This window comes from Phyllopteryx taeniolatus, chromosome 1 (assembly GCF_024500385.1).
Source record: "Phyllopteryx taeniolatus isolate TA_2022b chromosome 1, UOR_Ptae_1.2, whole genome shotgun sequence".
Taxonomy (NCBI): Eukaryota; Metazoa; Chordata; class Actinopteri; order Syngnathiformes; family Syngnathidae; genus Phyllopteryx; species Phyllopteryx taeniolatus.
Window position 1 is genome coordinate 27,183,280 of NC_084502.1, and position 19,593 is coordinate 27,202,872.

Sequence of the window (19,593 nt, forward strand, 5' to 3'; positions counted from 1 at the left end):
CTGCTTGTCAAGTTGTACAAAGGATGTTAATTCCTTTTTTAATGCCTTTTATGAACATGGTCAATTTAAGAAATAAAACTGATTATATAATAAAGAAACCTTGGTCATTTAAGTGAAGGGTCTTATTTTCTCTTTTGTATTCATAATTGCTCTTTAACCAAGAAAAAAATTTTGTTTATGCAAATTCTTGGTTCGATAGAATTTTCAGTAGGCTTATCAAATACTAAAATATTCGATAGCGGCAGCCCTACTTTAAACCCTCTATCATATTGTTATATTTGTGTTTAATAAAACCCCTGCTTCTGGTCCCTGTGTGATTAACATGCAAAAGATAGCTCCTCAAAATTATAAAATTATAAAAGTAATAGTTAAAATTTGCTTGTCATGATGGTTTATTGGAACCGCGTGGCTTTTTCGTCATCATGATATTGGCTACCAGCCCAAACTGAGCATCCCTTTTGTCGTCCAACCTTGCTGCTTTCCGCTGATCGGGGTGAAATGCTTGTTGCATGTTTTTTTGAGGCAGCCGCCCCAGCTACCTACGAGCAACAGCTAACGCAGCTAAATACGATGCAGAGGCGAACATGGGCCATGCGTTCGTTGTATGTCATTAATTACCTTCTCCATGACAGCGAATAACCTACACTTTTAGACAAGTATCGTCATCACCAATCACGATTGGTGGGCGGAGACAGACAGGAACACCATACTAATCGCTAAACTATCACATGATGTCGCAAAACACCAAAATAAATGATTGAGTGGTACAGTACACTTGGGTGGGACAGCGTTATAGGGGAGATTAGCCAGCTATAAAGAGCAAAATAGCAGGCATATTTGTAGGTGTTTATAGAGGAAAATATTGTTATGGGAACGTTTGCGAAACGTCATCGCGACGTAATTCTGGCGCATGCGCATTACCTTAAGTGACAGAAGTTTCATTCACTTCCATTTAATATTGGCTTAAAAAACTAGTTTTTGTGGCTTTTTATCACAGTATGCAAGTTTGGGTCAGCTGATGCCAAGCAAAGCTATGCAGCAAAGCTTCTGTACAACAGCGGCAACCAGAATTTGCCTTAAATACGAATTTACGGAAAAATGTGTCCCAAATCCAGAGGGGATGTGATTTTGATCGGCAACTTTTGATTTCGGCCTACACTCAAAATTGACTCTAAATATTTAATGAAATTCGATAAGTCTCTTGACTAGGGGTGTCCCGATCCAATCATTGAGATCAGAAATCGGTCCGATGTACGCAAGAAAACGAGTATCGGATTGTATTGTATTGGATCCAAAATCTCCGGTTTTATACAAGCAGTCCATTCCATCCTGTCCATTCTATCCAGCAGCGCCCATTTGGTTCTCCCAACCTTTTGGTTGGCCTCTCAGTTCTGCACAACAAAGGGTCTTTGATGAATGGAAACCCAGATTTCTATGGGAGGTGTTAATTAGTTTAAGGTCCGGGTGACAAACCAGGCTTCCTATGACCGTCTGGCTCAGCGGGGCAGCAGGGAAGGGTGCAGAGTTTGAGTTGTGGGAGTTGCTGTTAGCACCTTGTTCCGTCAGGGCGTACTCGCTACAACACTATCAATAAGTCTGGTCAGTAAACAGCTTCTTCATTCAGTCATTTAAGTGAATAAAGCAAATAATGTTTCTGTAGGGCCCAATGCATTTGTTGTTGGTTTTTGGGCACTTAAAAATTGAAATTGTGGCAGGTGTGTGTGGACTCCCATACAGTCCCCTCCAAATCTATGGGACCGGCATGGTCAATTCCTTTGCTTTTGTTGTATACTGAAGACATTTGGGTTTCAGATCAAAAGATGAATGTGAGATAAAAGTTCAGAATTCCAGCTTTTATTTCATGGTATTTATATCTACATGTGTTAAACAACTCAGGACAGAGCACCTTTTGTTTGAACCCACCCACTTTTCAAGTGAGCAAAGGTTTTGGAACAGACATTATTAAATCAACTTTTCCCCTCTACAGGTTGCCAACATCTCATACTTGCTTTAATGTTCTACTGCTGCCTGAGTACAGCAGCAAGGACAAGCTGAGGGAACGACTGCTGAAAGCCATCACCTATGCCAAAGGGTTTGGCATGCTCTGAGTCCCCCCCCCAGCCGGCACAATACCACTCTTACCACCACCTGCTCTAAACGCACTGCGAATAGACTTTTTCTCAACCCATCTAGCGCTGCCCTCCCACCCCTTTTTTTTTTTTTTTTTTTTTTTTTTTTTATTTGTTTTTTTATATATAAATGTGACACAATGGTGTAAGTGGCAGCAGGACGAGTTAAGTCATTTTACTGTGCCTGCATTGTCAAACAACATAGTCTTTCAGTGTAAGCAGAGAGATCTCCTGATCAAAGTACCCACATCCACTTGACATGGGTGTGCTGTTGCCTCCCGGCCTACCTTTTTATGTACAGAGAGGATGATTTTTCTATTTATTTTAGGTTTAACCTGGATATTTTTTCACATCCAACAGTGAAACAAAGGTTAATAATCTCTGAATCATAGGACGACTAAGTCGCTATCATCCAGGATTATGGAACTAAAAGGTGTCCCGCAGAACATTGTAGAAGAAAGTTAAAAAAATATAATAAAATAGTGCAGCCCTTCCTGGATTGTGAATTTCCCCATTGCGGGACTAATAAAGGCTTATCCCATTCTTATTGCTCTTCATGAAAAAACGAAACAAAATAGATTAATTATTCTTATTTCCCTCTAAAATATCAGTTTTGATTCTTTTGTGGGGATGGGGCGCCAATCAGACTGAGATCATGTCAGAGCTGTGTAAGTGCACTTAGACTTTTTTTCCCAGAATGTTTTTTTCTTTTTGTGCCCACAGGTCACCGCGATTGTCTGAAGCATTTTTTTAGTTACCATGTCTTCCTGTGTTGACAAAACTAATGAAATAAAAAAACAAAACAGTATTTATATATCGGCACGCTTGGGATTATGACAAACCAGTGTACATAATAGTCTGCTGATTGGCTGAAATCCATAAGGCACTTTGTGTTGTCTATTCCTGCCGTAAATAGATTTCATGGATTAACTTTTCAGAAGTGAAAATGAACTCCTTTGCTGTTATGACAGTCCCCACTACCACGCCATTGAGGGTCTAATTTGCCATCAATATTTTTATTTGAATCTGCAGGCAGTCAAGGTTTTCTGCACCAAACCCATCCAACCAAGGGGCCTTACACAAACTGTTCTTGGAAAGCATAGAAAATGTCTCAATATATGATTCAGTTGGAGCTAAGGACTCTAGCCTAACCATTGCCTGATTGATAGATGAATTAAAAGGTGTGCCCCAATATTTTTCTCGTCAGTGTGTATGTATATACAGGATGTAGTGGTTATAAAAGGTGTACACACCACTGTTCAAATGCCAGGTTTTTAACGTAAAAAACAAGAAGATAAATCACTTAAACATTTTCCATCACTAGTGCGATCTATAACCTGTACAACGCAATAAAAAAAAAAGAAACTGAAATCCTTTAGTGAGGGGATGTAAAATAAGTGAGATCATGTTGTTGTACATGTGCCCACACATCCTATTGACTGCTCAGAATTAAACCAATCACTTTCAAACTTGTTAAATGGGGGTCAGCACACACCTCCCACTATTTAAATAAAGTGCCTATTATTAACCCCAAATAAAGTTCAGATGTTTTTGTAGGCTTTTCTTGACATTTTTGTGGTCATGTCAAAACAGCACAGGCAATGGTCTGCAGAGAGCTTCCACAGCATTGGAGGGATTTCATTGTTCAAAGTTATCACTCAGGAGAAGTGTATTAGAGAATTTCTTAGAAATTAAGTATACGATTGAACACAGTGAAGACAGTCATCAAGTGGAGAAAATATGGTACAACACTGACAGTGCCAAAAACTGGACATCCCTCCAAAATTGATGAAAAGATGAAAAGAAAACTGGTAAGGCAGGCTGCCAAGAGACAACATTGAAGGAACTGCAGGAATTTCTGGGAAAAAACTGGCTTTTTAATAAATGTGTCAAAAAATGCCTGTCTTTTTCATGTCTGGGATATGGGGTAGGGTTAAAAGGTGGACGGCCTTTCAAAGAAAAACATTAAGCTTGGCTACATTTTGCCAAACGTGGGGAAATGTGTTACAGTCCAATGAAACCAAAGTTGAATGTTTTGGCCAGAATTTCAAAAGGTATGTTTGGCACAAGCACAAAACTGCTCATCACCAAATTAACAACATACCATCATACCTAAAGCATGGCGGTGGCAGCATCATGCTTTGGGGCTGGTTTTTTTTCACCGGGTAGAAAAAGATTTCCTTTTTTTAAATTGATTTGTACAGGTTATATGTAACAGGTTTTGAAATGGTTCTTCTTGGTCCATCCATCCATCCATTTTCTGAGCCGCTTCTCCTCACTCGGGACGTGGGTGTGCTGGAGCCTATCCCAGCTATCATCGGGCAGGAGGCGGGGTACACCCTGAACTGGTTGCCAGCCAATCACAGGGCACATACAAACAAACAACCATTCGCACTCACATTCACACCTACGAGCAATTTAGAGTCTCCAATTCATGCATGTTTTTGGGATGTGGGAGGAAACCGGAGTCCCCGGAGAAAACCGGGGAGAACATGCAAACTCCGGGTATTGAACCCCGGACCTCAGAACTGTGAGGCTCTAACCAGTCGTCCACCGTGTCTCTTCTTCTTGGTCATTTTTAAAAATATACATATAGAAAAAAAAAACTTGGCATTTGGGTGAGCAGTTTTTCTAACCCACTGTATATATACATATGTATATATATATATGTATGTATATATTGTACACATATGTACATATCAAATATAAATGCACTTATATATAAATTTTGTGTGTGTGTATATATATATATATATGCACATACAGATATAATCTAAATACATACAGTGGGTATTAAAGGAACCTGTCTTTTAAAATCACCTATTAACTCTCGAGGTTCCATGCATGTTCGTTTTCGTGAAAGAACTAAAATTATAACGACGTGTTAAAAGCCAACCAATGTATTCCTGACAGAGGAGTCTATACATTTTACAGAGCTCTTGGTCAGCAGCTACGCTTACCCTAGCCTCAGCTCTCTGTTCCTGCCCCAGACATATAGAATGTTTCAAAGAGGAAGTATAGAATCGTTGTCGTCTGATTGGTCCAAGGTCCATTGACGTCATTGTTGCCATGCAAAATAATGGCGATTTGCCGTTGGCGCCAGGCGCCGTCTCCAACAGATGTTCCTGCATCACACCCCCACACCCATATCGTATTTACATTTGATCCTCCCTGCAATAATACACCCATGTTCACGCACAGACGAGTTACACAATAAACCCATATATCACATTAGTATGGAAAGTATTCAGACCCCCTTAAAGTTTTCACTTTTTTATATTGCAGCCATTTGCTAAAATCATTTAAGTTCATTTTTTCCCCCCACATTAATGTACATGCAGCACCCCATATTGACAGAATTGATTAAAAACGTAAAACTGAAATATCACACAGCCATAAGTATTCAGACCCTTTGCTCAGTATTTAGTAGAAGCACCCTTTTGAGCCAATACAGCCATGAGTCTTTTGGGGAATGATGCAACAACTTTTTCACACCTGGATTTGGGCATCCTCTGCCATTCCTCCTTGCAGATCCTCTCCAGTTCTGTCAGGTTGGATGGTGACCGTTGGTGGGCATCCATTTTCAGGTCTTTCCAGAGATGCTCAATTGGGTTTAAGTCAGGACTCTGTCTGGGCCATTCAAAAACAGTCACAGAGTTGTTCTGAAGCCACTCCTTCGGTATTTCAGCTGTGTTCTTAGGGTCATTGTCTTTTTTGAATGTGAGCCTTCGGTCCAGTCTGTGGTTCTGAGTACTCGGGAGAAGGTTTTCGTCCAGGATATCCCTGTTCTGGGCCGCATTCATCTTTCCTTCGATTGCAACCAGTCGTCCTGTCCCTGCACCTGAAAAAACACCCCCACAGCATAATGCTGCCACCACAATGCTTCACTGTTGGGACTGTAATGGACAGGTGATGAGCAGTACCTGGTTTTCGCCACACATACCGCTTAGAATTAAGGCCAACAATTTCTATCTTGGTCTCATCAGACCAGAGAATCTTATTTCTCAGCATCTTGGAGTCCTTCAGGTGTTTTTTTTTTAGCAAACTCCATGCGGGCTTTCATGTGTCTTGTACTGAGGAGAGGCTTCTGTCAGGCCACTCTGCCCTAAAGCCCCGACTGGTGGAGGGGTGCATTGATGGTTGACTTTCTAGAACTTTCTCCCATCAAACGACTGCATCTCTGGAGCTCAGCCAAAGTGATCTTTGCCTTTGTCTTTACCTCTCTCACCAAGAATCTTCTCCCCCTGTGCTCTTAGGAACCTTAAGTGCAGCAAAGATTTTTTTGTAACCTTGGTCAGATCTGTGCCTTGCCACAATTCTGTCTCTGAGCTCTTCAGGCAGTTCCTTTGACCTCATGATTCTGATTTGTTCTGACATGCACTGTGAGCTGTAAGGTCTTATATAGACAGGTGTGTGGCTTTCTTAAGTCCAATCAGTATAATCAAACACAGCTGGACTCCAATGAAGGTGTAGAACCATCTTAAGGATGATCAGAAGAAATGGACAGCACCCGAGTTAAATATGAGTGTCACAGCAAAGTGTCTGAATACTTATGGCTGTGTGATATTTCAGTTTTTCTTTTTTTTTAAATCAGCAAAAATTTCAACAATTAAGTTTTTTTTTCTGTCAATATGGGGTGCTGTGTGTACATTGAGGAAAAATGAACTTAAATTATTTTAACAAATGGCTGCAATATAACAGAGTGAAAAATTTAAGGGGGTCTGAAAACTTTCCATACCCACTGTATATACTGTATATGTAAATGTATGTGTGATACAAATACAGTATTTTTACAGAAATTGGGTGATGCAACAGTACAACGACCGAAGGATTAGAAGTCAATCAACAATTGACTACCCCGTATTGTGTATTAGTTTACATTTAAAAAAAAAAAAAAAACTTTTTTTTAAACTGAGCTCTGATCATATTTTGTGACCAATATGCAGAAATCCAGGTAATGCCAAAGGGTTCCCATTTTTTCTGGGAACTGTATATGTTATGTACAGTAGATACAATATATCAGTACATAGTTTGTGTTTGGTGTCATAATTGTAAAGGGCAAGCGTGGCCATGAGGTCTCATAGCATACCTATTCTCCCAAATACAGTATATAATGAAGTTGAGATGCTTATTAAGCATGTATAGCCTTTATTATGAAAATGAGCTATATGTAGGATCAACAGTCTGTCTGAAGAGCAGTTGCTAAGTGAAAGAAGCACCAAGCCCACGTTACTCGTCAGCTACTTGGAGGGTTCGGACCTGGTTTGTCAAATTACAGAGCCGTTGTTTGAGCTTGCGCTGGGATGATTCATGATGTTCCGCCAGCTTCTTCAGTTTGAACACCATGACTTCCAAGCTTGCCTCGACCACGTTCACTTTTGCTTCGAAGTCTTTGGCGTCGGTAGCTGCGACAAGCGACTCATCAATGAGGTTGTCTTTCATGAGGATGGCGCGTCCCTTATCTTCCAGTACATTCTTCGCATCAGGGTACTCTGTGAGCGCCTCCATCAGGTCATCCTTGGATAAGGCAAACAGGTCAGAGTAACCCACGCTTCGGATGTTGGCCGTTCTTCGATTCCCTGCCTTACTCCCCTTGATGCCCAAAATGCTGATTTCTCCAAAGTAGGCTCCATCACTGAGGACAACAAACTGAGTGACCCCATCTTCTGCCACCACCGCTAACTTTCCTTCCTTGATTATGTACATTTCCCTCCCAATGTCCCCCTTCTTGCAGATGTAGTCACCGGGACTAAAGACTTGGGGTTGAAGTTTGAGGACCAACTCCACAAGCAAACCTGCCTCGCAATCTTGAAAAATTCGCACCTTCCTCAAGGTTTCCAGATGAACATTGATGGCAATCTCAGCCTTGAGCTTATCCGGAAGGTTCTTGAGCACCTGCTTTTCGTCACACGTTTTCGCCTCTGTCCACAAGTAATCAAACCACTTGACCACTCGGGCCTCAAGGTCTTTCGTCACCTTCCGGAACTGCATGTACTGCTTGATGGAGTCTATTTTGGCCTGGAACTCCACTCGAGCGGCATTCATATTGGATATCATGGCACCAACATTGCCTACGATTGTAGCAAAGATCAAAACTCCGGTGAGGAAGTCAGCCACAACAAAAAAGTACTCAATATCACGGACTGGGGGTGGTGTCTCCCCAATAGTGGTCAAGGTCATTGTGGACCAATATAAGCAGTAGATGTACTGCCTGGTGAGATGTTGAAATTCTGCATTCCTTATTGGTGGATAAACCCACGTGTCTGAGCCAAAGCCAAGGACCTTGGAGATGGCAAAATAGATGCAAGCATTCCAGTGGATGATGATGAGGATGTAAAGTACAAGATTAGCGATCCGAAAGATGTTTGGGAAATTGGTGCGAGTCTCTGTTCGGTCGAAGAATTCAAAGAGCCGAGCCAACCTAAAGAGGCGATTAAACCTCCACTCAGGATTGTGCATTCCAATTTTGATGAATACAATATCAGTGGGAATCACAGATATGACGTCCAGTCGAAACTGACGTGTTTTCATGTACTTTTCCTTCAGAACCTTCGCGTCTCGTACAAGCAGCCCTTGCTCCAAGAAACCTATAATGAACAAAAGCATGATTATTGTATAACAAACATTTTTCTAAACTACAAATGTAGAAGCAAAACCAAGGTCACAAACCTGTTCTGGCCCTCACAAAAATGTCAGTAAAGTAGAGAAAATCTGAGGTGTAGTCCAACACTAGCCACAATATTGTGTTGTTGTTCTGCAGCTCATTGAAGCAAGCCCTGTAATGCACCCACATTTACTTAGAGTTTCAAAAAGGTCTGATACTTCATGAAAAATTGTCCAGACCTGGCCACCAGCAACATCAGATTGTAGAAGACAGGGATGGATATGGTCCATAACCAGTAGTAGTATGTATCTGTGGCAGGGTCCATGACCCACACCTCTTTTCTGATAAGACAGTTAACAATGGTCGTTAATTTCATTAGAACTTTCTAAAACATTTTCAAGATAGTTGATATTTGACCCCCCCCCCCCCCCCCCCCCATTCATGCAATGGACTGTTCCATCTCCTTACTGCGCATATGCAGACTTGATTCAGGAAGAGTGGAGCAAAACAAATGGGGGGGGTGAAGCTGAGTTACGTAGTGAAGAGGAGAATGTAAGAGGAAAACAAACACTTTTATCACAACTACCAAAAGTTGAAACCCTTTTCACTGTGACACTATGGTGCGTAATTTACAACAGCAAGGGCCAGACACTCCTGCCAGCTTCAGCAGCACTGCTGTCAGTGTCAGCCGAGGAGTGCCATGGGTGACACTTTTTGTCACTTGAGTAGTCAAGCGGTGAAAATGGTAAACTATATTGAATTTGAGCTAGTGTTAAGCTAATTCACACTGGCCTTTAACGAAATAAAAGTCCTGAAACCTTTAATGTAATAACATTTGGCCACTAATTGAATAACTAGTCACGTTATGGATTGGTAATTACATTACTGGCCTGGTATGAAACAAATTGTAATAACTGAGCCCACAACGTAATAATATACTATACGATAACTTTAATTAACCTTTTATTTTTGTATACTGTGAAAATGCATACTCTCTCCGTCTGTCTGTCTCTCTCGCTTTCCCTCTCTCCCTGTACTGTGTATTTGTCTATTTAACTTGCTGGTTAGCATGATTGCAAGTCCTGTCTTTCTGCTCCTTAGCCTCTCCAAATGTAGTAGACGTTATTGGTTTAGGACTTTTATTACATTATTGGCCAGTTATGACTTTATGGGCTTATTACAATTTAACAATGGCAAATTTATTGCATTATGGGTTTTTATTATGATAGGGCCTTTTATTATGTTTTGGGCTTCTTTTGTAGAAGCCGAAATAATGGCCCATAACAGAAATTTGCCCTTTTTAAAAAAGTAATAGGCCCATAATGTAATTTTAATATTACATTTGCAGTTTTTTGTTTTTTTTAACCTGGCCAATAACGTAATAATCAGCTAATAGCGTAGTCACTTAGTACGTTATTGGCCAAAAGTTATTGCGTTACAGGTTCAGGACTTGTACAAGGATTTTAAAGACCTTATCAAATTCAGAAACTAGGAAAAACTCTCAATTTCACACTTTTTAGTTGATGATAACAAATTTGCAGTGGTATACAAATGTGAAGAGCCCCATGACTGGGTTTGTCTTTGGGCCCCCAAATGACTAAATTTGCCCTCTATTGATATTCAAGTCTATGTAGCTCATGATGAAACAATTTTTATACATTTAGCCAATTTATCTTAACTGACCTCATTCAAAACCACAAAACTATTGATTACGTTGTTTGGAAATAACACCTTTTTTTTAGTTTTATTATTAGTATTATTATTTTAAAGGAAACAGGTTATTCTAACCTGGCAGAATAATTCTATTTATGTAACATCAAAGAATGACTGTGAAACCTACGGTTCTTCCTTTTTCTCATCTTTCTTGTCATCTTTCTTAGGTTCCGCTTTCTTCTCATTTTTGGGTTCTTCTTTCTTGTCATCTTTTTTGCTGAAGAACAAGATGCTTGTTAAGCAGCTGCACAAAGAGATTGTTTTGTTTACACAAAACTCAGGTGTCCTGAGGGTGGCACTGTGACAGCACAGGTACACTCACTACATCATCAGGATAACCAGTACAGTACCGATGTGGATGTCTAATAAAGAGTACGCCGTCAGCTTACCCATCATTGTTGTTGCAGTTGTTCATGTTCTGTTCAGCCAATGGCCAAAGAAAATGACTATAAAGACAACATATACGAACATTAATATATGTACATCACATTTTTAAAGATTTAAACATAACTACACGTCTACTTGTTCACTTAATTAATTGTTTTTTTCTTTTTATTCTTTTTTTTTGTCCTGTTCGGTCAAACAGAAAGGAAGATCTGTATCCCTTTTATGTCAGAAGAATTTTACTGTGTCACAATGGACTTTTTAAGCTGCCACTGTCGTTTCTTTGTATTCTGATGGATATTTATTGAGAATTACAGTTGTTCAGTTGAACAGAACAACGTTTTTACAGGGTAGTGACAGACAAAAAAAGGAGCGAGAGTGAAAAGGCAACTAAATAATACAGAAAAAGAAGACGACAAAAGACAGGACGAGCTCTACTTGAGGAAAGTAAAGCATTCTATAACTAATACAATGACACATTGGATTAGAGTTTTGTGTGGGTCAGCACCTTATTAAGAAACTGAGGATGAACATAACTACATTCACAGGATAAACGGTATATAGATATATAAGTGCAACATCGGTAGATTTTTAGGAAATGCAGACAAAAGCAACTGTAACATTTTTAACAGTCTGGATTATTATGATTAAAAATACAATTGTCCATGTGAGAGGCTGTTTAAATGTCTCTGGAAGTTGCATTTACACCCCAAATAATGGATGCATGGATGGATAATGACATTTCTGACGCATGCCTGTCAAAATAATGTTATTTTCCAAATAAAAGGAGAGTCCGGGATGCATGTTAAACATTTCACTGCTCCTACAGCGTGCGAATTTGTATGCAAGTTGGGACACGCCTTGGTCTATTTCTAACCTACACTTGCGCAGTACTAAAGTCATTACTGTTGATATTTGAATGAAAAATACTTCTAGGGCCAAAAATATAAAACAATCTAATGAAAAACAGGAAATTCAACGCTAAGCATGCCTTCTTGTACTACAAGATAACGTATTCTTATGCCATTTGTAAACTTGAAATGTCACGTTGGCACCATCGTAAACGGAGGACCCCTTGTAATTTTTTAACCAAAATTGCTCCGTAACCCACTTTTGAGTCCTGACCCACCAATTGAGGGTCACTATTTAGCTAGTTACACAGCTCACCTCTTCCTCGTGTTCTTTGTTCTACAGTAGCTCATACTGAACTCTGTAGGTCTGCTTCTGTTAGGACCAGAGTGCATCATGTGAGCCAGCCTTGCAACAGAGAACGTACAGTATATAGTGTACACAATATCGATTGAGCTCCATTTTTTTTTTTGCATAGTGTTTCAATACTATCCACTGCTTTTACTTTCCTGATGAGCGCTGCCTCAGTGACTTACCTGTATAGTGGGCCTGTCCTTGCGAAGGAGTTCTGATTCTGGATGTCCATCAGCCTAGAGATAAGGTGTAACGTTTTGAAAAATATGATTCACATTGACTCTCTTTTTTTTTTTTTCTTTTATTGTGCCTTTTATGCAGTTGTTGTGTGTTGAGATTTGAATATTTAAAGGGGATTTTAGGGATTCAAACCCCCAAAAACAATTACAATGGTCTGTTAATATTTTCAGTCCAAACACTGTGCTCTGATATGCTGAACTAGATTTGTGGTATATTTTATTTTATTTTTTTTAAATGTTGATATTCTTGTTTCTTAAGTGTGCATGTGCCTGTATTAAGAATTACTCTAACCCAATGGGTTTAAGAATTGTCATTCCCATAATAACTTGGACCTTGTGGTAAAACTTTGAAGATAAATCTGACTCCTTTAAAAGTAGGCCACACAGAAAAAAAGAAAGGAGGTCACATGCATAATGAGTTGGCAGACACGATTAGTGTCATGAATGGAACAGAGGACAGGACCTAAAGTGCGCGACTCCAATACAAATGGAGAGTTTTACAAAAGAGAGGTTTAATAAACGAGCAGAGGTCGGTACACAGGCAGGCAATCCGAAAAGGTAAGAGTATCCAAAAAAACGTGAGGCAAAGAGGCAAGGTCAATAATGGGAACAGGGTCTAGTCTTACTATGAGTGGAAACAAGGAATGCTGGAACGTGACAACAAGGTACAGTGAACTGGAATGAGACAGGAGGTTAAATGCAAGGGGTAATTAGGGTAAACGAGGCACAGGTGGGGAAGATGCTCTCAGGAGCAGGTGTGCACGAGACAGGGGGAAGATAACAACCAGAACACACAGCCGTGACAGATTAGAGTCAAATCAGCAAGTGTGGATGTAAAAATTGCAGATATCGACGATTGTATGGCAAAATGGTGTCGTTGAGGGGATATGACAAAGCAAGGTCTATTTAGTGGTTAAAGAGGAGTTTTGAAGGCAAAACATAACATCTATCGATACATGAATTTCTCATAGATAGACACCTTGTTACATTTTTGATGCAATTAGGGAACTTACAAGGAATAGGGGTTGAACACCTATCCATCGATCCATTTTCCATACCGCTTATCCTCACTAGGGTTGCCAGTGTGCTGGAGCCTATCCCAGCTATCATCGGGCAGGAGGCGGGGTTACACCCTGAACTGGTCGCCAGCCAATCACAGGGCACCTCTAAACAAACCACCAGTGGCACTCACATTCACACCTACAGGCAATTTAGAGTCTTCAATTATCCTAGCATGCATGTTTTTGGGATGTGGGAGGAAACCGGAGTGCCCGGAGAAAACCCACGCAGGCACGGGGAGAACATGCAAACTCCACACAGGCTAGGCCGGATTTGAACCCTGGTCCTGTCAATGTGTAATGTGTGGGGAAACGGTGAATGCTTTTTCTGCCATGCGCTGGGTGAAATTTCATCAGTGTGCTGATAAAATTTGGACAGGACTGAACGATCGCTGGCAGAGACAGCATGCAGCAATGGACTCGAAAAGAATCAATGCAGCTGAAAAAGGATGTAGCATAGTATGAAGTTAAATCTGCAGTGGCTACTGATGAGAAAAGGAGGTGATCAGCTATTTTCTTGTCAACCATCAGTTTCACCAAAGAAGTTACGATCAACATCTCAGATGAAACATGTCACCCGTAGCAGGCCACCTATTCTTGCTGCTGTCTGTGAAAATATGTGATAACGTGGAATGCTATGGAAAGCAGAGACAGGAAACATCAGGTTTGTACCTACATATTTCTGTTTTTCCGCAGTTATAATACTCATTATTAGACTACTTCCAATTGTAGTAGGCCTATTTGTAGTAGGATCTTGTATCTGACTGAGAATTTATTACTGTGCCATAAAAATCAACTTTGTCCAGATCATGTGACGTTGTAACTTTATGTATAGAACAAAGCAGGGTGCCACAAACTGTATTTTTTTTTATATTAAGTTTTTAATTTATACTTTTCTTTACTATTACAAATGTTTTCAGGTCATCTGATTCAAGCTGCTAAACTGAAGAATGATGCCGTTGGGAAGAATATCTTATTACACATTCGGGTCGGGATTGTGCGGCAATTGAATGTCGGTATCACCATACTTGTCGGAAAAACTACACAAATTTTCTGAGCAAAAGAAATTAACCAAAGAGTAATTTTTGAGATACATATGTATTTTATTGTAGGTTTATTAAAATGTCAATAACAAGGGCTTTCAAATTCCATCGCATACTTCATAACAAAGATTTTCTTTGTTTTTCAGTGCAAAAAAGCCAACACTGTATGGCGCATCGTACCATGTATTCTGCGCAGATGTGATTCAGCGGCGACTCATCGCTGGACAAGAGAGAAAGACTCAAAGAGTAAGCTGATCCAACTCTTCATACAGTTCGGGTTGACTACTAAACGGTCTATTTATATTTAAAACCTTAATATTTATCCTTGGCAGAGAACCTCAAAGCTGCGTTCTTGTTTTCAAGAACAGTCTCATGACCCACCTTTTTCATTTAGCTTTTAACTGATATTCATTTAGCGGCACGGTGGCCGACTGGTTAGAGCGTCGGCCTCACAGTTCTAAGGACCCGGGTTCAATCCCCGGTCCCGCCTGTGTGGCGTTTGCATGTTCTCCCCGTGCCTGCGTGGGTTTTCTCCAGGCACTCCGGTTTCCTCCCACATCCCAAAAACATGCATGAATTGGAGACTCTAAATTGCCCGTAGGTGTGAATGTGAGTGCGGATGGTTGTTTGTTTCTATGTGCCCTGCGATTGGCTGGCAACCAGTTCAGGGTGTACCCCGCCTCCTGCCCGATGACGGCTGGGATAGGCTCCAGCACGCCCGCGACCCTCGTGAAAATGGATGGATGGATAATATTCATTTATTTCACTTACTTTGTTTTTCTCTTCTTAGGTGTTATTTTACTTTTATTTGAATTCCATTCTTTCATTCATATTTATTGTATCTTATCCGTACGCCGCTTTTATAATTTTAGGTCTGTTATGCTTTTTATGTTTTTAGTCTATACAGTTTCATCTTTTGATTAATATTCTTTCAGTAGTTCCGACTGAGATACCACAGTTGGATAAAATTGCACCTTTATAACAAGATGACAAACTTGTGTTCCTCTTTTTTTAAATGAATGCCTTGTGTTTTGATACTCAAGATATACCAAGTTTAAACTGAAATCTATTTATATTTATGTTTGAAATTGCCTCACTAGAAATGTTTGTAGACTATTGCTATATGCACAATATGAATTTAAGACAAATACTGTTCATTATCTAAAAGAGGAAAGCAGTTGGTGGTTCATTATTCAATGAAATGTCTCATTTTCTTTTGCGTATTCTGAATTGCTCTTTAACCAAGCAAAAAAAAACATTTTAACCTTTCACTTGATTATTCCAATAGAATTGTCAGTAGAATACTTGATTACTAATTGCAGCACTAGTGAATGCAAATTCTTATTTGTGACAGGTCTGTTTAATGTCACTTCAGAAATAAAGTGAGGAAAAAGTAAGTCATAGCATGGCATTTTCAAGGTGGAATAAAGAAAACGCCCCCTTGACGATCGGCTTTGCAGGTGCACAAATTTTGATCAGCCCCCTAGTTTTCATATAAAGGTTCAATGCACTTGTTTATCAAATTTGTTTTGATAAGTATGGATTTTAAAAGATATTAAATTACTAAAATGCAGCATATACATACATATTAATTAAATAGAAATACTACATTCATTAAAATATGTTTATTTTGTTGGTAAAAGGATTCGAAAGGTCTCAAAGTGTAGGACTTGCAACTTGACTCGGGACTTGAGGGCAAAGACTTGAGACTTGCAAAGCAATGACTTGGTGCCACCTCTGCTGTACTTTGTGCGTAAACTCGTGCTCACCCTCGCTCACTGTAATTGAATTGTCTCTTCGTAGATAGCACCAGTTGGACCTCCATGTGGGAATCAATTTCTGCGCTTAACTTTTCATGGACTCCTGATTTTGCTTCTGGACTTACCCTATTTTTCTAACACCAAAGGACTGAGAAATGTTTTGATAATAAAAACTTTCGACACATTTTTGAGATGTAGGGTATTTTTCACCATTTTCTGACACCGAAAAACAACTATGGTGTTGGCCATTTTTCCACATGTCTCATTTTGATCCACATCAGAATCAAAAATGGAGAAATCATAGAGAGAAAAATCATGTGACAATGATGTCATGGGCATGGCATGCAGGTGTCGACCCAATGCTGCTCATAGCCCCTTAGCAAGGGGATATTTCCATTGTATCTAGCAATTGCAATACCATGCTGCCATGTCATGTCATTGACTTTTGCTTCTGCTGTCTTCTTTTTGGCATTTGGGATCAAAAACAGCATTTCAGTCACGTCATTTTCTCAGTCAATTCAAGTAGATTTGTATAGCTCTTAATCACGAAAGAGTCTCAAAGGGCTTCAGAGGCCCACTGTTGGCAATGATTGATGATCAGAAAATGCAATTCCATCCTTACCAAATTCAACTGGTAATACAGGAAGTGAATGTTACATTTTTGGCAAGTTGCTACAGATACACTGAAGAATGATCTTTGCAAAAGGGAGATTGTTTAGGTTCAGTCTTGCGAGCGCCGCTCAAATCCTCCTTGCTGAGATTATGGATTATTATGTCTAAAATTAGAATTAGTAGACCTGTGTTTATCACGCTGGCCTCAAAATACATTCCTCTTCTTTAAAAAGCAGTTTGTTTGCAAGTGACCAGAAATGAGTGTGAATGCGTTTACCTTTATTTTAGCGATGATGATTATGAAGTCTGCAGTAATTCCATATTTGCTCCTAGTTCTGAATGACTCTATTCACATCAGACATTCTGGTATTATATATGATCTGTTAAGGAAGTAAAACCAAACAAAAAACACTTCCAAATTGTAGCGATCTTGTCCTGCTGCTGATTAGTCCCTTTATGTTCATCCACTCTGTTACTTCCCAGAGAAGGATGGGGGAAGGCGTCAGGTGGGAGAGGCAGGAGACTCAATGAGAAAAGGATCACAAACAGAAAACCACACTACATCACACGGATGTTTCTGGAATGGGTCGCGCCACTCTTTTACCCCCAAAAAGGATGAATGGAAGGAACATAAGGCTTTTATTATAATGATAGCCTGAGTTTCATTTCTGTTGAAACTTGCCATCTATTGTGTTATATTGGGACAACACAAACTTATTCTAAAGGACGGTGGTGCCTTTAGATACGGGTTCAATTTGTTCTGTGACCATGCTTGGAACTCAAAACACTCGTATCTCAAATCATGCCTCTCCATTGAGCTGAATGGAAACGCCATTAATCTGTTCCAGCCTCCCCCCCAAAAACTTGTTTTTGTTTTTTTAATATGAAAAATAAGACTTTAAAATGTGCTTTATATAATCACTGTCATATTGTGTTTAGCATGATTTGTTAGCATTAAGCTAAACAGACTGTTGTAAGGCAAGCCATGTTTTCATTTTTTCCCCCCAAAATCCACTTTGTTTTGCATTTAATTTTGACACTAATCTTAACTGGGAGTGACAAAACAAACAGCCTCTTTTTTGAAGATGTGTTCACTCCCTGCCTAGCTGCTGCATGTTGTGAAGTGAGCTGAGCTGAGTTGAAGGAGCTATCATTATACAGCTGTCATAGTTTTGGTAGGAGCCAACATCAGAATGCACTAGATAGATCAACAGCAGTGACTGTTGTCAAAGCTGCCTCTTTATTTATATCCCTTCCAGTCTGGGTAAAGCCTCTTACTGTGTGTGTAGGCCGAAATGACTCAGCCGTAGGACAATCCTTCAGCAGTTTGAGCTAATTTGAGCATGGCTGCTTCCACGCTCCCTTCAGTTTGCCTATGCTTCATAGGTCAGAGAACAACTGCGAGCTACTGTCTGCCGGTTGGGTCTCAGTTCTTTTGAATAAGAAAGTGGCAATTCCACTGAATGGCCACTGCATGGAATATGGGCGCTTGGTGTTTATATAGTGGGGCAGGGGACTTATGTCAGTAAGTATATACCCCAGCCGGCTTTCGTCACGAGGCTTTGGGTTTTTTTGCCACCCCCAGAAAACCCCGAAAGAGTTTTAAGGTATAGCTCAACAATTTGTACTAAGTTGTTCTCAGTCTTTGCACCTGTTTTCAGCACCTTCACCTTCAAACATATTTAATGTATTGAGAAACAAAACACGAAAATGACTTTGGTTCAACTTTCACATAAATTTGACTGCGATTGGTTAATTTTGAACACAGCCACATCCCATTTATAGGAGGGTGTGCACGCTTGTGCAACCATATTTTCAGTCATTTGTTTTTTCCTTCGTTCTCAAAAATATTGTTTTTAAATTCTGTTGAGTTGTGCAGATTATCACATTAAGTCACATTCATGGGGGAAATGTTTGGAAATGATTGATCATGGTCTCATTGTTCTTGTTTTGTTTTGTTTCACAACAACCTGGCATTTTGGCAGGGGTGTGTAGACTTTTTTTTATCCACTGCAATCATTTTTGTCATTGAACAGTGTACAAAATTTCAGTCTTTTTTTAAATGATATTTTATTTTTACTTAAGACAGCATGGGTTCGATTCCCGGTCAGTACTCTCTTACCTGGCCACTGCCCGGATAAAAAATGGGTGGCTTACATCAGAAAGGACATCCGGTGTAACAACTGCGCCAAGCAAATCATGCAAGTGACTCACTGTGGCGACCCCTGAGAGGTCAAGCCGAAAGTCACAACAGCAACTTAAGTACAAGAGTTGACTTTTGCCACCTCTGGTGATCTGGTGGTGATGTTCAACCCAATGTACCTCCCTGCAATGATTCTTTTTTTTTTTTTTTTTAAATCACAATTGGAGGTCATAAACAAGGGATGCATCACACTTATTTACTCTGGTGTCACCTGTGGCTTAGACTCTCCCATGGGAGTTGGATGGGTTGGAACATGTCTGCATGCTAGCCTCTTGTGCATTCAACACTGCTGTCAGCACTATTTCATGGCAGTATCATCATTATCCTCATCAGCACATTTATGGAGTGGAGAAAACAAAACAAGAAAAAGAAAGACAAAAACCTGTGTGCCTTTTTAAAGCTTTGAAGGCTTTATTTTTAAATGTGTGCTTTTAAGATAAAGATCAATCATTTTCTTGATGAAAATCTCAACTGCATCCTTGCTTGGCTGACACTGACAGCAGTGCCACTGCAACCGACGAGGGCCTGGCTCTTGCTGTTGTCAGTTATGCATATTCAGTGTCACTGTGAAAAAGGTTGAAACCTTCTTTAGTGTTGATAAAAACTGTTTGTTTTCCTTTTGCCTTCTCTTCTTCACTCCACTGG

General features: G+C 39.9%; 2 protein-coding genes and 1 long non-coding RNA gene across 6 annotated transcripts in view; 2 read left to right on the plus strand and 1 right to left on the minus strand.

Moving 5' to 3' along the window:
* Positions 1 to 2,937, plus strand: part of LOC133483474 (ubiquitin-protein ligase E3A) — a 41,877-nt gene extending 38,940 nt beyond the window's left edge. For all 3 annotated transcript variants that reach the window (XM_061784786.1, XM_061784795.1, XM_061784802.1), the window contains one exon: positions 1,988 to 2,937. In XM_061784786.1, coding sequence (XP_061640770.1) covers positions 1,988 to 2,108 — 121 coding nt within the window. In that variant the 3' untranslated portion in view covers positions 2,109 to 2,937. The remainder of the gene's footprint in view (positions 1 to 1,987) is intronic.
* Positions 2,487 to 17,759, minus strand: LOC133483485 (cyclic nucleotide-gated cation channel alpha-3-like). 2 transcript variants are annotated; one of them, XM_061784813.1, is made up of 8 exons: positions 17,023 to 17,759; positions 12,216 to 12,269; positions 11,998 to 12,087; positions 10,836 to 10,892; positions 10,574 to 10,663; positions 8,973 to 9,074; positions 8,799 to 8,905; positions 2,487 to 8,716 (listed from the first exon to the last, which is right to left on the minus strand). In XM_061784813.1, exons 2-8 carry the CDS (start codon positions 12,263 to 12,265, stop codon positions 7,359 to 7,361), a joined length of 1,854 nt encoding a protein of 617 aa, XP_061640797.1. In that variant the 5' UTR covers positions 12,266 to 12,269; positions 17,023 to 17,759; the 3' UTR covers positions 2,487 to 7,358. The 2 variants fall into 2 exon arrangements, with proteins under 2 accessions (XP_061640797.1, XP_061640803.1); XM_061784819.1 differs by having other exon boundaries at positions 11,998 to 12,054; positions 17,023 to 17,757.
* On the plus strand, positions 13,168 to 16,314 carry LOC133483497 (uncharacterized). Its single transcript, XR_009790132.1, has 3 exons — positions 13,168 to 13,994; positions 14,520 to 14,619; positions 16,177 to 16,314. It is a non-coding gene; the product is annotated as an uncharacterized LOC133483497 (long non-coding RNA).
* Positions 17,760 to 19,593: the final 1,834 nt, after the last annotated feature.

What these genes read in the sequence shown, in the direction of transcription:
- LOC133483485 (XM_061784813.1), bottom strand. Translation starts at nt 12,265, where the DNA reads ATGGACATCCAGAATCAGAACTCCTTCGCAAGGACAGGCCCACTATAC. An exon ending in AGGACAGGCCCACTATACAG is followed by an intron (nt 12,088 to 12,215) that starts GTAAGTCACTGA and finishes CTCTGTTGCAAG; the next exon opens with GCTGGCTCACATGATGCACT. An exon ending in GATGAGAAAAAGGAAGAACC is followed by an intron (nt 9,075 to 10,573) that starts GTAGGTTTCACA and finishes CTGTCTTATCAG; the next exon opens with AAAAGAGGTGTGGGTCATGG.